The 16,016-nt window shown below is 41.5% G+C and overlaps 1 protein-coding gene across 2 annotated transcripts in view; it reads left to right on the forward strand.

Annotated features, from left to right (window-relative positions):
* Window positions 1-676: 676 nt before the first annotated feature.
* EPM2A (EPM2A glucan phosphatase, laforin) overlaps window positions 677-16,016 on the forward strand; it is a 42,961-nt gene continuing 27,621 nt past the window's right edge. The window contains exon 1 of one of the 2 annotated variants that reach the window (XM_039569228.1): window positions 677-1,021. In XM_039569228.1, coding sequence (XP_039425162.1) covers window positions 760-1,021 — 262 coding nt within the window. In that variant the 5' untranslated portion in view covers window positions 677-759. Of the gene's footprint in view, window positions 1,022-1,086; window positions 1,394-16,016 lie in introns of those variants that run through there. The other variant, XM_010399333.4, reaches the window with a different exon arrangement.

Here is a 16,016-nt window from a genome sequence, read left to right on the forward strand (position 1 = left end):
AGGGACCACCCTATAATGGTTGGATTGCATCCTCTTCCTCAGTCAGTCTTTGTAAGTCCTGAATATTGCTACACGTAGGAGTTGCCAAATTTTCCCCTTCTGCTTGTAAACAGAATGCGTGCAGTGAGCTCCAGATTTTTTTAAAAAGCTTTCTAACCTCCCTCAGAATTTCACATTTCTGCTCTCACCACGACTGGCTGGCTGTCAGCGGGAAAGATACAAACATCATGAACACTAAAGCATTATTTGCAGCCAGTCCTTGTTTGTAGCTGCACGTATGGCAATTTTTAATGATGTGTTTGCTGCGCTAAATTAAGCCTGGGCTCTTCAGAGTAATTGCAGTGGCTTCCTTTAATGCAGCAATAATCCTTGTTAAAGTCAGCATACGTGATGCGTAGCCTTTGGCAACCAGGAGAGCCAGTGTTTAGCTGCAGGGAGGATTTTCCATCCCAGTCCGCACTTTAGGAGGCAATCGGGGGTCGGTGCTGTTTGAACTCCCAGCCGGTACTTTCGGAGGGGGAGTTCTCTCGGCTACGTGCGTGCGGCAGCCAAGAGCCCGACACACCCGCACCGGGAACAAGCCCGCCCGAAGGCGCCGCTGCCCGCACTCCGCCGAGCCAAGGGGCACGGGCGGTGTCCGGCCCCCGGCCCCGGCGGAAGGGCGGGCCCTGGCGGCCTCCCAGCGGCGGCCCCGTTCCCAGCCGTCCTGTAGCAGTACCAGAACTCTTCATTAAACCACATTCTCTCTGCGGCAGTAAAATGCTGTTCCGCTTCGGCGTGGTGCTGCCCGCCCGGGTGACGGAGGGCGGCGCGGAGCTGCTGGTGGCCGGGTCGCGGCCGGAGCTGGGCGAGTGGGACCCGCGGCGCGCCGTGCCCATGAGGCGGGCGCGGCCGAGCGCCCCGCTGCCCGCCCAGGAGCCCGCGCTGTGGCTGGCGGAGGTGGCGGTGCCGGACGAGGACGCCGCCAGCCCCTTCTGGTACAAGTTCCTGCGGCGGGAGGGCGGCCACTTCCTCTGGGAAGGTAACGGAGGTTGGAACCCCCTCTCCGCCCCTCCCGCCCGCGTCGCTGCCCGGCCGCGAGAACGTGCCCGCCCGCCGGCCCTGCCGGGAGGGGCGGAGCGGCGCTGCGAGCCCTTCTCCTTGAGGGATGGCTTTGGCTGCAGCCCGCTCCGGCAGCTCCGCCTGGTTCCTGCCGGGGCCGGGAGGGTGTCCCGGTCGGCCGAGCCGTGCCTGAGCCGGGTGCTGCCGATGCTCCGGCACAGCGGCGGCCTGAGCTGTGCTTGCAGGTGGAGCCGCTCAGGCTGTCGTGGCGTGACGTGAGTTCTTGCAAACAAAAACATTTTTTAACCGCGTGATGGAGGCGGGTGAATGCAGAAGGAAGCTACCCTTCTAGGTTGGTAAAAGTTATTTGAAACGGTTTCATTATTTTTTCCCCCCTTATTTTAGGCATCCATTGTCATCATGTTTTGGTTTTTTTCTTCCCCCAGAAGTACAGAATTCAGGATCTTATGCACTATGGTGTGGGTTGTTATTTTATGTCACTAGGTGAAATGTCATGATGGCATTTTCAGGCTGGTAAATTTTACTGTTGTGATTTCTTAAAGAAAAACCCAGGGAGAAATTCAGTTACAGCTTTTCCAATCTTCTTGCTCTTTCAGTAGTACTTCCACCGTGTTTTTCTCTTGCTATGTGTTGTCAAGCGTTGAATAAACTCTAGTCAGTTTCCATGTGCTGTTCTAGTATGTTTAAGTATCTTAAATACAAGACAATTGTCTGCTGAGTCAAATAAAGCTCTAAATATACCTCTTGTTACTGAGGAATGGATCTGACCTAATGAAAGGAAGAAGATCACTAGGTAATTTGTGAGGGGTTTTTTTAAACTCAGCTTTACAATCCATGTACCAAAATAACCCATTGTAGAGCAGTTACTCTTCACCCATTTTAAGAATACATACCACACTTCTGAGCTGTCTTTCTGTCATGTAAACTAAAACATGCATGTTGCCATAACTGTTGCATTTTTTGTTCTTCTTTATGCTAATAAAAGACTACGTGTTAATGCTACATTCACAGACATTTACATCATGAAGGACTAAGTATGTCATGCAGTAGTAATTGTTTTATTTAGCAGCTAAAACAAATAGTATATTCTGACTGTTTTAACCATGTTTTTCTTTTCCAGAATTGCAGGAAAAGTGAATTTATGGGATAAAAATCTTTACATCTGTCCAAGAAAGGAGAATTGGGTCTCTTTTGAAGGTGCCAAGTTGTATATAATAAGACAATGATACTGGTATATAAAGCTGTCCTCACCACACAGAATATAGAAATAATAATAGAATTAGAAGTTATTAGAATTCTAGAGAAATAATAGAGAATAACTACAGAGAATCAGCAATTGTAAGGCTGATGGTTACTGTCTGGTTTGGAAGTAGTGGTAGGTCAAATTATTGTCTGTTCCAGGGAGCACATTTAGGAAATGCAGACAGAGTAATAAACATACTGTGTTTTTGCAGATTTGCAGTTTTAGGATTAACCTGTGTGGCATTTTGTTCTTGTCATTGTGAATGCTCGGGGTTTTGAGCTCATTGCTTAGCTGGAATGATAGATATCAAATGGGCATATCATCCAAATGCAGAAGAGTTTTGTAATTAGTCACTCATATCATCAATTTTTTCCTAAATTGATATTTACAGGAAAGAACAAATTTTCTTAAACCTTGAACATTTATTATTCTTCATGTATTACAAGAAGGGAGCCTGTTTGAACCATGAACCCTGATTTAACTGCTTTGTTAAACCATTGTTGGATACACTGAAGTAGACAAGGTACAAGTACCATGGTGACTATAATGACAATCAAAACATACATGCCCAATTTCAAAAGCTCTCTCCATAATGGAGCGAGGCTCAACCAATCAAACAGATCATCCAACCATGATGCCCTTTCAACTCTGAATTTGATGAAACCTTCTTCTAACTGTTTTTCAACCAGAAATGCAGCGTTTGTGGTCCTCTGGAGGGCCCTTTGCAGAAAGGAGAACAGACATGGCACAAGGAAGAAAATGAGAAGGATAACAATTATAATTACACCTCCCATTTTTATGAGATCTTTGATCCATTTAGTAATTTGCTAGTTACCAGACAGATCATTAAACCAACCGGACTCCTCTTAATTTTGAAAAACCTATTTGCAGTTCTTTGATATCAGCAAAGACTGACTCAGAGTGCTCAGAAAGATTCATGCAACACATTCAAAAAAAAAAGCATGTGTGAAGATCGAACTCATGACCTTCAGATTATGAGACTGAGGTGAAATGGCACCAAGATGTCGCATTTTTGTACAATGCATGATTTGGAGTGACATCTGTGATTTTGTTTTTATTCTGACTCAGGAGAATCAAATATTATGTAAAAATCCATTTTTACTGATCCAAGGATTTCCAATTCTTGAGGTTCATAGGGTGTCTCAGGGAGAAATTTAGTCCAGACACCCCATTCCTCTGTGGGATTCATGAGGAGTCCTGAAAGATCTGAAGAGACATTTTTTGGTATTGGCCAATTGTCTACCAGTAAACCAACCAAGCAGATTGAGGATGGCTTTTCTGGACTTGAGTAAGTCAAACAAATGGTATCCAGGCCTGAGGCATTGGCTAAGGTCACCCAAACACTGGTTTTTGATTGACTCATGGGCAGGATTGCGTTACTTAAGGCAAACAATGAAGTAATAAGGCACAAGTATGATATCTGATTTAGTTTCATACTTCTCTTTGGTTTCTTTTCTCAGTCTCGTTCTGGGACAAGCTAAGCGTAAGGCACAAAAGTTATTTCTTTTGCATTCAATTCTGCAAATTTGGACCTCTTTAAATTCTCTCTAAAGTTCTCTCCAATTACTATGGAGACGAGGACTGTTTCCTTCCTCGTGACCCAATATAATTAAAATTTCAGTGGCCTTACACTTCTTATGTAATTCTCAATCATAACACGATCCACACCACGCACTTGTCAACAAGGCTTTACGATACCAACATTATTATACTGGCACAAAACCCAAGGTTCACAGCTTCTGCATGTGGTATAAAAGATGTTTATCATCAGCTGTGGTCTTTCTGCAGTTCATGTCTGCGTGCTTGCTTCTTTGCTTCTGGGGGTGTCTGGGTGTTCCTGTGCTTTGTAGGGCTTCACATTTTTTGAAGGAATCCACTTTGGACCAGCACCTGTAGAGATACAAGTGTACCCTTTGCCCCAGGTTATTAGTGGGAATGGGCCTTCAATTTTCCCGATCTCTGGACTTCTGATCAAAACTAAAGGGTTTTCCTTTAACTTTGCTTGTGTGGTGTTGGAAAAACGTCTGATTATTGGCAGATTTGGTTCTGCAAAAGAGCTGTTCAAAACATTTAAAACATATAGCGCTTTATTCAAGCGCATTTGAGGCGTAGCCTCTACCTTCCCCCTCTTTTTGTTTATCCAAAAGGGATTTTAAGGTGTGGTGTGTTCTTTCAATGATTGCTTGCCCTGTAGGAGAATGAGGAATACTGAAGGAGTGATGCACACCCCAATTAATTAAGAATTTATGTGGCTCTTTTGCTATGTAAGATGGACCATTGTCTGTTTTTGTTTCTTGAGGCACACCTAATGATGCAAATGCTTGCAGAAAATGCTGACGTGCATGTTTCGCTGTTTCTCCTGTGTGCAAGGAGGCAAAAAGCACATTGGAAAAATGTATCCACTGCCAGATGAATATTTTTATATTTTCCAAAAAATGGCTATTTGGTGATAACTGTTTGACACTCTGTTATGAGCCTCTTGAGCCTCAGGAGTAAGAATCCTGGGAGACATGATGTCCCAGTCTCCTCTTAGCAAGTGAAAAACTGGAGCAAGTTCATCATTGGTGATCCCCAAAATTGCCCTGATTCAATTGATTTCTCCCAAGAGCTACTGTAGATCCTGCAGGTTGTTGACACAGGTTCTAAGCTGTATCTTCTGTGGCTTGATGTTGTGTCGTTGTATCTCATTGATGTTGTTGTGTCTTCTTGGGCTTGTCTGCCCAGTTGGTAAAGCTAGGTGTATCTTCTGAAGAATTACTTGGATTGTTGTTTGAAAATACTCCTAAATTAGGAGAAAATGTGACTAATTCTCTGTTTGTACTGTGTAGATTGTTTGTATTTTGTAGATTTATGCCTTGTAAAGATGCTTTTCCTTTTGGCTTCAAAGCTGCATTCATGCTTTCTTCCCTTGTGCAGAAATCTGGTTGTCTTTGTGTCTGTTTATCATACATATTTGAGGGTGCAACAGTAGAAGCAGCCACAGGTGGCATCGCAGCTGGAGGATGAAGAGCTTGTTGGCTACAAGATGGCCCAGGCAGAAGTACGTAGGCATTGTTTATGGACGTGACCTGGGGTGGCACCATTTTGTACGGCGGAAGTAAGCTGGGTGCGCCATTTTGTGAAAGGAAAAATCCCATGCTCACCGCCGCGGTGGGGGGATTCTATAGGATTTTGCATAAAAGCAGGCAACCGGGGGGGACCACGCACCGCAGTGACGGGTAAAGTATCACATTATTCTTCTCTCTCACTTGTCTGGGGCAGCTTTTGTTGTTTTGACTGCTCCAGTCACGGGTCGGCCCGTGCCATGGTTTGTGAATTGACCAGGGACGAACCCGGGCTTCCCTGCACTCCCTCAGATGTTATCTGCTTTGCTTTTGCCGTATCTTCTGCGCTGGTAATTGTGTTTAGCATTTCGGGCAGCTCGCAATCCGTTACAAACTCCTTCTGTTCTGGAGTTTTAGCTGCCACCACGTGAGGAGGAGGCGGGGCTCCTTCCAGAGGCTCCGCGTGAGCCGTGTCACTGTGAGAAGCTGCTGGCATCTCGCTGCGCTGTTCTGTCTGATTTTTGCTTGCCATAACTTCGTATACAACTCTGCAAATGGGAAGAAGCCTTGCAGCGCAACTATTTCCAAGAGAGGTTGTATTGTATTGTCTTAGATGTACAGAGTCCCGGAGATACTGAGATCTCTTAATTGTTCTTTCAGGAGAGCTGTAGGGTGTTCTTTTACCATAGATTCTAACTTACTAAGTATGTCTCTCTGCAATATTGACATAACATTTCCCATTATGAATTAAGATTAACCCTGAAGCATATAAATCATACCTGACTTGATGTCAGAAGTCTTCCTCGTGCCTGTGTTCTGGGTCTGTTCAGCAGTCCAGTTCTGGTTCCTTTCACCAGCCTTTAGGGTTTTTGAGCTCCTTTTTCCCCAGGGAATATTCTTCTTCCTTTTCCTCTTCCAGCTCTAAGCTGCTTTTTCTTCTTTTCTCTCGTTTCTTCAGGGAGTCCAAACTCGGAGTCCTCACACACGGGCACCAATTGTTAATTTTCCCCGTTTCTTTTCTTTTCTTTTCTTCTTTGCCTCTGTTTCATGAGTTCTTTTGCTCAGAGTTCAGATTGAAACGCAGAAGACAGGGAGTTGTTCTTTGGACTTAGATGTTTATTATTTTCTTATTATGGTACAACTGCACGGGATGTGCTTCTTAGTTAACAAGGTGGAAAATGGCCCCGAGTTCTAACTTCCAAGGCCATTTAAAGTCCATACTATCCAATTATGGAATGCCAACTAATTTATTTTTACTTATAACCCAGTAACTCTTCATTTATGATCCACACTGTGGGTTTTTTTAACCAATACCAAACTTCCCAGATTTGTGGAGAGGAAGGAGGGAAGAAGAACAAACCCACACCCAAAATCCTCCATCTTGTTACACATATATGTATCGCTATATCCCATAAACCTAAATTTTCTAAACCCAGGGTTTCAACAGGAGCCTAAGGATATTTTCGTATCCAATAATTGAGCAATCTTGCAGTTCTTTTTTATCTAATTTGTTTTAACGTTTTTTGGGTTTTGATTTTTGTAACTCTTGATCAATGAAAGTTTTGGCTGTCATCTGTTTATTCTTATAAAAATCACAATTTGAAAAGACAACTTCCTTTTTTAAGAACTTTTTTTTTGTGCTAAACAAATGGTGTGCATTGTCTCTTTAGTATCCTGCGTGTTTAGAATTAAAATGTGCTTTGGGAAACATTTAGCACTTGCAGAACATCTGCAGTTTTGAAGATGTGGTTATGAGGGATAGAGGAAAGTGGAGCATGATACTTGCTCTAAGTTTATGAGTTGAGGCATTCATCTGTAACCAGAGAAATTCTACTCCAGTTATGGATGTCAGATCTTTACGTATACTGGATGTTGAAATCATGTGTTGTATTTAAGAAAATTACTTCAATTTTTTTATTAAGGCATGTTTGTGTGTGAGAATTCTACTGGCAATGCATCTTGTTTTTATAATAGTACAGTACTTACCGTATCATATATTTTGAGTACAAATTGCAGCCATTCCAGTGCTGTGGGGAGACTGAAAGATAAAGTGAGGGTAATTATTTCTGTGGACTGGAAGGGTCAAAGTCACAGGCCAGTGTTCTGTGGCTCTTGGTAGGAAGCTTTCAGGCTAGGCTTGGCCTGTTCAAGATTCGCTGGGTTGTTGCTTGTGCCTGGAGAGAACAAGTTCCCCTCCCTAGCAGGAGGAGGTGGGAGAGGACACTCCCCTGTGCTCCTGAAGGATCAGATACTTACCTCTGCTGTCCCAGGGAGATGTTGCTGGACTGCACCCAGGACTTGTCACTTAAAGCCTTTGAGCATTTCTGGCTCAGATCATGTGAGCTGTGTGGAGTACTTGTTTACCTACTGTGAAAGCTGAAGCCTGCTATCCAGGAGGGTTTGTGATATGCTGTGGTATCTGTAGAAGCAGGTTGGTTATGTTGAGGTTTAGAATTTGGGAGCAGGTTTAGAAAAAAAACCCCTAAATTCATGTATATACCTTTTTTCCCCTGACTGTACCTGTGTCTGTCTGTGTACTTTGTTTTTGATGGTGATTCTTCAAAACTGGACACAATGTCTCTCAGCTTGGAAACTAAAAGTATTTTGTGCCAACTGTCAAAATTAAATAAATGCAAGATGAAACTTATACTTGAATTTGGTTTTGTGAGTTTATGATGGAACACTCATCTGTGCCTTTATCCCCTTACTTTCATCTAAGTAAACTGTAGGTACTAATCAAGAAACATGCTCTGTAAAAGGACAGATAATTTACTAGGGTTATGCCCCAAACTGTATTTTGAAATGATGGAATACTATCTGCTGACACTTTATATTTTTGAGAAGGAGAAAAATAAATTATATAAAACCCATATACTTGTATTGTAAAATGCTGATTCATTGTTGCCCAGAGAAGTTCTGGATTCCCCTTCCTTGAAGTGTTGAACACCAGTTTAGATGGGGCCCTGAGCAACCTGGTTTAGTGAAAACTGTCCCTGCATGGGGAGGAAGTGGGGGGCTTGGAACTGGATGATCTTTAAGGCCCCTTCCAACCCAAACCATTCTGTGATTCTGTGAGTTTCATGTAGGTGTTAGTTTGGTGTAGATGGAGCTTGCTTGAAGCTTGACAGGTACAGTATGGCCAATGAAAGCTCAAAAGCAGGATCAGCCTATATTCTAGTAATTTGTTCAGGTGAGCAGAGCTTTAATCCTTCCAAAAAACCCCATCTCTGGTTTTGGGAAGGGGGAGGAGAGAAAAGGAGGTGTCTTGTTGGCAAGACAAAACAAGCAGTACAATACAGTTCAGTTTAGAAACAGTTATGTTATTCAGCCTGTGGTATGTTGGCCTTCCAACATTTCCAGCTCCTGTGAGCTTGTTCATATAAACCTGAAGATCAGTACATTTATCAAGTAATAAAGATTTACATATTGTTGTAATAGCAGTCAGTGAAAATATCAGAAGTAAATTCTGGTAATAGGTTTCAAGGGTTGAGCACCCGATTGATTGGTTGAAAACATCAGTGGTAGTTAAACACATTAAAATTTCATTTTTTAAGTGTGTTGAAACTTCAAGCAATCTGACTTCTTGGCTTCAGCTCTTTGAAAAAAACAGGTATAATTTCTTAATTTAAAGGAGGAGATTCTTGCAAGGCTGTATGAGAAGGTAAGGCCTCGTTGCTGTTTGCAATGGAGATACCGTAACAGAACGAAAAATACTTGGTGCTAAGCCTTAGCAGGATACACAGATATTCTCTTGAGGCCATTCTAAGAAGTAGAGTTGGATACAGTGCTAATTTCTGTAACTGAGATCCATTTTTTTTTCTTTTTCTTTCTCCAAAGCTAATCTACAGATCCCCAAAACAGGTAACAGTTCCATTATTAAAAACAAACAACCAAAACCAAACAAAAAAATCCGGCAAACTCTGAAGAGTTACATTTCTTCATCTCTCTTTTAATGCAGGTATTTCATGTAGTGCTGTTCCCACTGGGTGGTGCCATATTCCCTGTGTATAGCCAGTGGCTGCCTAGTGTCTTGCAGCTGCTTGCAAGTTTCATGAGTATTTAAGTGTAATCTGTTCTGGTTTTGAAAGTAATCCAGTTTTACTTATTTTGCCTATCCCAGTCTTGTTCTGAAGTAGGTGGTAACTAGAAATTAACATAAAGCACAGTTGGGTGTTGATAGTTGAATAATTGTGCATCATAGACATTTTGTTCCTGCAAAGCTGTTACTTTCTGGACAGTGCTAGATACCTTAACACCTTTCAGATGCGATGAAATTTAATGAGTAGAAGTGGGTTACTTTGAATTCTACAACCCAATACCTCTTTAAGGAACTGAAAGAAATTGGTTACGAAATGCAGTAGCTCCTGGTGTTTTGTTCTTCAGCCCCCCTTAAGACATATGCATAGCATGCATTTTGGTGCAATTAAGTGGTAGCAAGTTTCTCATTACTTTCTATCTGCTTATCAGCATTATTCAGCTTATACTGAGCAGACAACCAGGCATCAATAAAACAATGCAGAGTTGCCTATGTGAAACTGCAAAATTAGAAGAATAAAAATAAATACATATACTTGCATTCCTCTGGATTTGGCAGGTATGTATCTTTTCCTACCCAGAGAGATAATCAGAGGCCAGTTCTGATTGCTGTGAGAGTCTAATTAAAGCCCTTGCGGTTATAATGGCAAATTTACAATAAATGCATTGCTTATGCAAATCCTGTATTTACCATTTTTCCTGTCCCTCACTTCCAAGTGATGGTAGCGTGCAATAGAGCTCAACAACATATTTTCAATGGCAGGAAACACAGAGAAGTGGTAAGTAACTGGGATGATACTTTGGTTAAGGTGTTGCCATGGTTGCTGTTTTGATGTGGCTTGTTTCCTGCCTGTTCTTCTTCTGGTATGATAAAAAGTAGCAATCAGTAGTAGACAGTACAGTAGAGAGTGTCAAAGCAAATGGGTATTATTATTAAAGACAGTATTAGATTATAATTTTGTTGCTATCAGCCATTATTCTCTCATCTGTATTTCCTTTAGTCTTATTTCTACCATCTGTCAGAAAAGAAACTGTCTTTTACATGAGATAGATTTCCTTTTAGTTGCTTTTCTCTGACTTCATCTTTAAACCAGGCATTTGGTTAAAATCTCTTAGTACAGTAGAAGTTCCCACTGAGAAACACCTGTGCCTGAGCAGACCTAGAGAGAGAAATAAAACATGTTTTTGAAAGTTGCCTTTGAAAAATCAAATTTTCTTATCTCTGATTAAAAAAAAGAAAAAGAAAAAAAGCCTTGGTGATTAACAGCTTTGAGTGCTGAGAATGGCTTTCTTGTAAACCATTTAGTTCTAATTCTGGCATAATTTCAAACTATAGTTCCATAAAATAATTTCTTAGGCTATAAGAATAGACTAAAAATTCTCAAATTCAGCCTGAATTTTAATTGAATTAAAACTTATTTCCATGGTTCTATCTATCAGCTCTACCAAAAGGGAAGTTGAAGCAGTCTGCTTTAAGTCTGGTAAAATATAAACATGTGGTATATGACGCATGTGGTTTTCTGCTTTTTGGGTATCTCTTTCGGGCTTGCAAATGCAAGGAAACATTTCTGAAAATCAAACCAGTTATGAAGGAGTTACTGAACTAGGTGTGGCAAATTAACAGTTTTGTCTTATATTAATGCTAGGTGTTTAAGTAATCCAATAAATTGATCTACCATTTACAGAATCTTAAGGGGAAGATGATTTACTGACTGTAGAAAAAAACAGCATTAAAAATCAAAGTATGCTTTTCTTAGGCATGCAGGTAAGGTTTCGTACATGGCATACAGAATTAGAGCTATTTGTCAGAGCTGTGAAAACAAAGGGCTGCTACTGAGGGCTTTGCTGAGACTTGAGGAAGGTGGGACTCTTGAGCCTGTGGCAGGCTCAAACTCTCCAAAACTTGACCTCGCGCAGTTCCAGCGAGGGGAATCCAGCCTCCCCTACTTCGGTTTTTTAAGGATCAATAGCAATTCAGCCTTGGCAAGATTGAGACAGATGCTATTTCAAAACATCAGAGATTGAATTTTTTTCACTTTTGTGACAGGATGTGGTGTGAAGGGTAAGTAGATTTGAATATTGTGAGTGTACTGAAGGAAGTTCAGTTAGAGTTGATGTGTGGTAACAATGCTATGCAGTGGTACATTCAGATAACTGCATCCAAAATAGGATTTGAGACTTTTCTTCATTGTAATGTTGGTATAAAAGGTAAGGAAGCTGGCAAAAACTTAAACCTTTTAAATGCTTTATTTTGGAGATTATTTTTGGTATGTTTTCTTTACTTCCTGTTCTATTTTTTTTTTTAAGAAGTCTTTTATTCCGTGCTCTGTTTCTCTGCCCCCAGAGTGCTTATTATAATTAAACTCTTCCAGGGGAATTTCTAAGCATGAACTTAAGGTACTCATTTACCTTGTTAAAGGACCTCATTTGATACAGCAAATGGAATTACTTAAAATATTTAGACATAGTTAAAATTTTGAATTGACACTTTGTCATAGGTTAGCAAGCATAGTCCCAGAAGTGATGTTCTTGCAAAGGGGTGCTTACAGCTTCCTCTATGACCTGACAGAACCTATCAGCAGGCCAGTTTGAATATGGACAAGTCTTTAAGCCACTTAAAGTTGTGACCACCTCTGTGATCCACACTTAAGAACAGACAAACCCCCCCCAAGCTCTCTCTCGTTTTCCGGTGCTGGGACAGGTGGCTGCGGGCCCCGTGCGGGGGCCAGCGGGCCCAGCCAGGCCCTGCTTGGGCCGGGCCAGGCCGGGCCGGGCCACAGCCATCCTGGAGCTGATGGGCCCTGTTCCACCCGCAGCCCTGCTGTGGGCAGATGGCCGGCTTGGCAGCCCCCACCTCCAGTGCTGCCAAGATTCAGCCGAAAGCTGCACCGCTGTCCAGCAGAGATCATGTGACCAACAGCGATAAGCAGAATTCCAGCTGCAAGGCCTAGGTGAGATTAACCCTTTTAGTGCTATGAAGAACTGAAAACCTGAGGGAAGAGAAAGAGGAGATGCTTAAAGCTGAAATTCTGTTGTGAAGCTGTGATATATCAGAGTATCCTGTTGTAATTTCATGAAGATATGGGGGGTGGAGTGTTCAACTCGTAAGCAAAAGCACCTGCACTGAGATAGGCAGATGCTGACGCAGCTGTAATTTCATGAGAAGTTTGAACAGGGAGAGATGGAAGCAATGAGGACTTTTGCTCCAAATGGGAAAGGAGAAAACCTCAGTTCCTAGAGATGCTCCCAGAAATAGTCCTAAAGATGAAGATGAGGAAGACCCTTTGCTCCCAGGGAAGGAGAAGGGCCTCTGTTCTTAGAGATGAAATGCTCCCAGAGATGGATGAAGAGAACTTTTGTTTCTGAACGGCTCAACCTTAAAATTGTACCCCAAAAAACTTCAAGAGTGGACCCTCAAAAGTAGTTGTGGGAAAAGCTGCAAGTTGGGGAAGGGACTCACATGCAGGCAGAGAGACTCCTCTTCCTAAATGGACTGAACGAAGTTATTTGGAACTGGGTGGCTGTCTCGTTGTGATACTGTTTTCATAGCATGGGCAAGAGAGACTCCTCTTCCTAAATGGACTGAACAAGGTTATTATGGAAGTGGTAAACAGACTGAACATCTCAAGGATTGTCTTTTTATATTGTCACTTGGACAAGGGAGAAAGGTGGGGGGAGGAGAAGAGTTCTGAAGGTGTGGTATGACTTTTTTTTCTTTTACGTCTGTTAATAAACTTCTTTATATTCTTTCAAGATTGGTGCCTGCTTTGCATTTCTCCTAATTCTTATCTCACAGAAGGTAAACAGTAATGAGTATTTTGGACCAAACCACTACACTAAATTGGTGTTTCCGCCCAGTTACAAACCCAACCCGCTACACACTTAAAATGTGTTTGTTCATGCAAAATTTATGACAAAGATTATAGGAGTTAGTCTTTGCTCTAACTGATTTGTGAGTAGGCAATCTGAAAATTGCCTGGCTGCTTGTGGTTTGGGTTGGTTAGTTACTGTTGAAGCTAATGTGTGTGTGTCTAAGGTTATCTCAGTAGCCCTGTGGTTTTTAAAGAGGTAGCAGTGAACTGAGAAATGCCCTTACCTTACTGGGGTTTGGAGGCTTGGAAGTTGCATATCAGTGTTTTAAGGTCAGGCTAAGGCACGGATGAGATACCCAGCACCTTCATGGCTGCTCTTGTGCCCTGGAGTTCCTGCATACGTCTCCTTACGCAACACAGAACAGAAAAAACTAAAACTTAGAGCAAGGTGTGCAACAACCTCGTAGCTGAAAGAGCAGTGGCTGAGCAGAGCCTTTGCTGCAAAGAGCTCTGCAGAGACAGTGGGAGAGGCAGTCTTATTTTTTTCATTTATTCATGTGGTTCACCCTTAATGGTGATAAGAAATTTCATTGACCCAGATTTTGTTTATTGTGTTTTAAGATCAAGCTGGTAATTTCTTCACTGTGACTCTTTTGTGCAATCTGTGTGCACTTCTCTGCTGTGTCAAGATGTGTCTGTGCTGTTGGCAGACTGTTGGATTATACTTCTTTCACCCCTGCAGTACAGCTGTAAAAAAATAGTAACTGCAGGTTTTTCTTTGTGTTTTGTTGTTGTGCCTCACTAGATTGAATTTCAGAACATCCTCTTCTAGTCTCTGCTTACCTTCTTCCATTCTAGATCTTTGCACGCCTTGTATTACTTACTGTATCTTCATCTAGTTTTCACAGAATTGATCAGGCTGGAAGGGACCACAGTGGGTCATCTGATCCAACCTTCCTGCTCAAGGAGGATCAAAACAAAGCTTTCCTTTGCTTCATTCTGGTCTCCTTCTTTTGCCAGTGCCATTTATCAGTTATGTGGAGATCTTTGGTTTTATTCTTTTGTTTAGTTATTTGTACAGCTGCTTCATACACTACTTTGATCATCCTTCATATGCATTAAACAAGGAGCCATAAACTGCAGTCATGCAGATTTTGAAAGAGCCCTCTGTGAGGCTTGAGCTGTCAGTGGGGCTGGTTGGTTGCTTTGCTCTCCAGCAATTCCCTACATCAGTGGTTTCCGCCACACAGTCATCTGCAGTACAGAGCAACAAGGGCAAAAGCAATGAAAAACTTCATAGTTTATTGCCTAGAAACTTATCTTAATCTCTTTCTCTTTCAGATAAATGTTTTTGCAGTGAAGAATCACAGCAAAAAAGGGTTTTGAATAAAAAAAAAATAGGGACCTAAATAAATGAAAAAAAGTGCTATCCTAGAAGTTAAACTAGGACCTGTATATTCTAATAAACTCTTCCAAAATTATTTTCTTCTTCAATTAGGAAAGCCAACATGATCAATTAATGGGAAGATTAGTACTATTCAAATACGTAACTTATCCTTTTTTATGATTGAATTTTAGATGTTTTCAGATGATTGTGTATTTGCTTCCCAACAGTATGTTTTGCCACTTGGAATATGAATAAAAACAAGATGAAAAAAACTACTGATACAGAAATGGGTTTAGTTGTAAAACTATGTATTTGCTGTTGTGTGAGCCCTTTCTCAAAGGACATTTGTGTTTGTTTTCTGCAAAGATGAGCAGGTGAATGGAAAACATTTGATGTTCTTGGCTTTACTATAGTCTCTAGGAACAGAAAAGTTGAAATGCTTTATAAATTGCATTGTTGTCTAACGGTATCCAAAATATTATGGAGTTTCTGTGACAAACTGTGCTAGCAGAAGCATGATGTGAACTGATACAACAACTTTTTCTTTTTTTGAAACTTTTTAAATGCATCTTGTGAAGCAAACTTTGGTGAGAAGCACTTATGTAATCACGTGGATATTACCTGGGTAGTGAAACCTGATCTTTTTTGGTAATTGCAGATTTCCATAACTCCCTTAAGAAGTGTAGTGAATTCAGCTTTCTGAACACAGTGCACTTTGATCATACCATCCCCTAAATTAGTATTTCTTGAAGATGGTAGCACTCCTTCCTGTATGAAACTATATCACATGTGAATATATGTATATGTGTTGAAAATATGTTGATATACATTCTGTTGCACAGATGTCTTATTTCAGTAGGAAAGTTATTTAATTCATAGATCAGTATATAACATAAGGAGTAGTAAAGAGCTAGGCAATTCTCATGAAATATGATTCGAATGCAAACTGTTATTCTTTACCTGATTATTAAAGGCAAATCAGAACCATACCTTTGAGATTCAGGCTTGACTGTAGGCCACAGCGGGAAGGTTGAGGCTGTTCGGTGCAGAAAAATAAACGGTGATAAGTATTGATTACAGAAGAAAGCATTTCAGAATGAGATTTGACCAAACCTGTTTGAGGGAACAAATAAAACAAATTGCTCTTGGCAACTTACTCTTGGCCCCATTTCCATATGTGATTGTAGGCTATTTAAGGGAATTAATGATGGTGAAGGTGGTAAGGTTACAAGGCAAAGAGGTTGCGGCTTTTTAAGAATGCAGAGAGAAGGAAGAAGGTCATAGAAAAGGAAGGAAGGCAAAAAAGAGACAAGAATTAAAGCTGGAGGAGGAGGATGAACTGCAAAACTGGCAGATGGCAGAAGTGCGTGCATCTCAAGCAGCAGCAGTTGGAAATGGGGCAGTAGAAAGCA

Source organism: Corvus cornix, chromosome 3, assembly GCF_000738735.6.
Source record: "Corvus cornix cornix isolate S_Up_H32 chromosome 3, ASM73873v5, whole genome shotgun sequence".
NCBI lineage: Eukaryota > Metazoa > Chordata > Aves > Passeriformes > Corvidae > Corvus > Corvus cornix.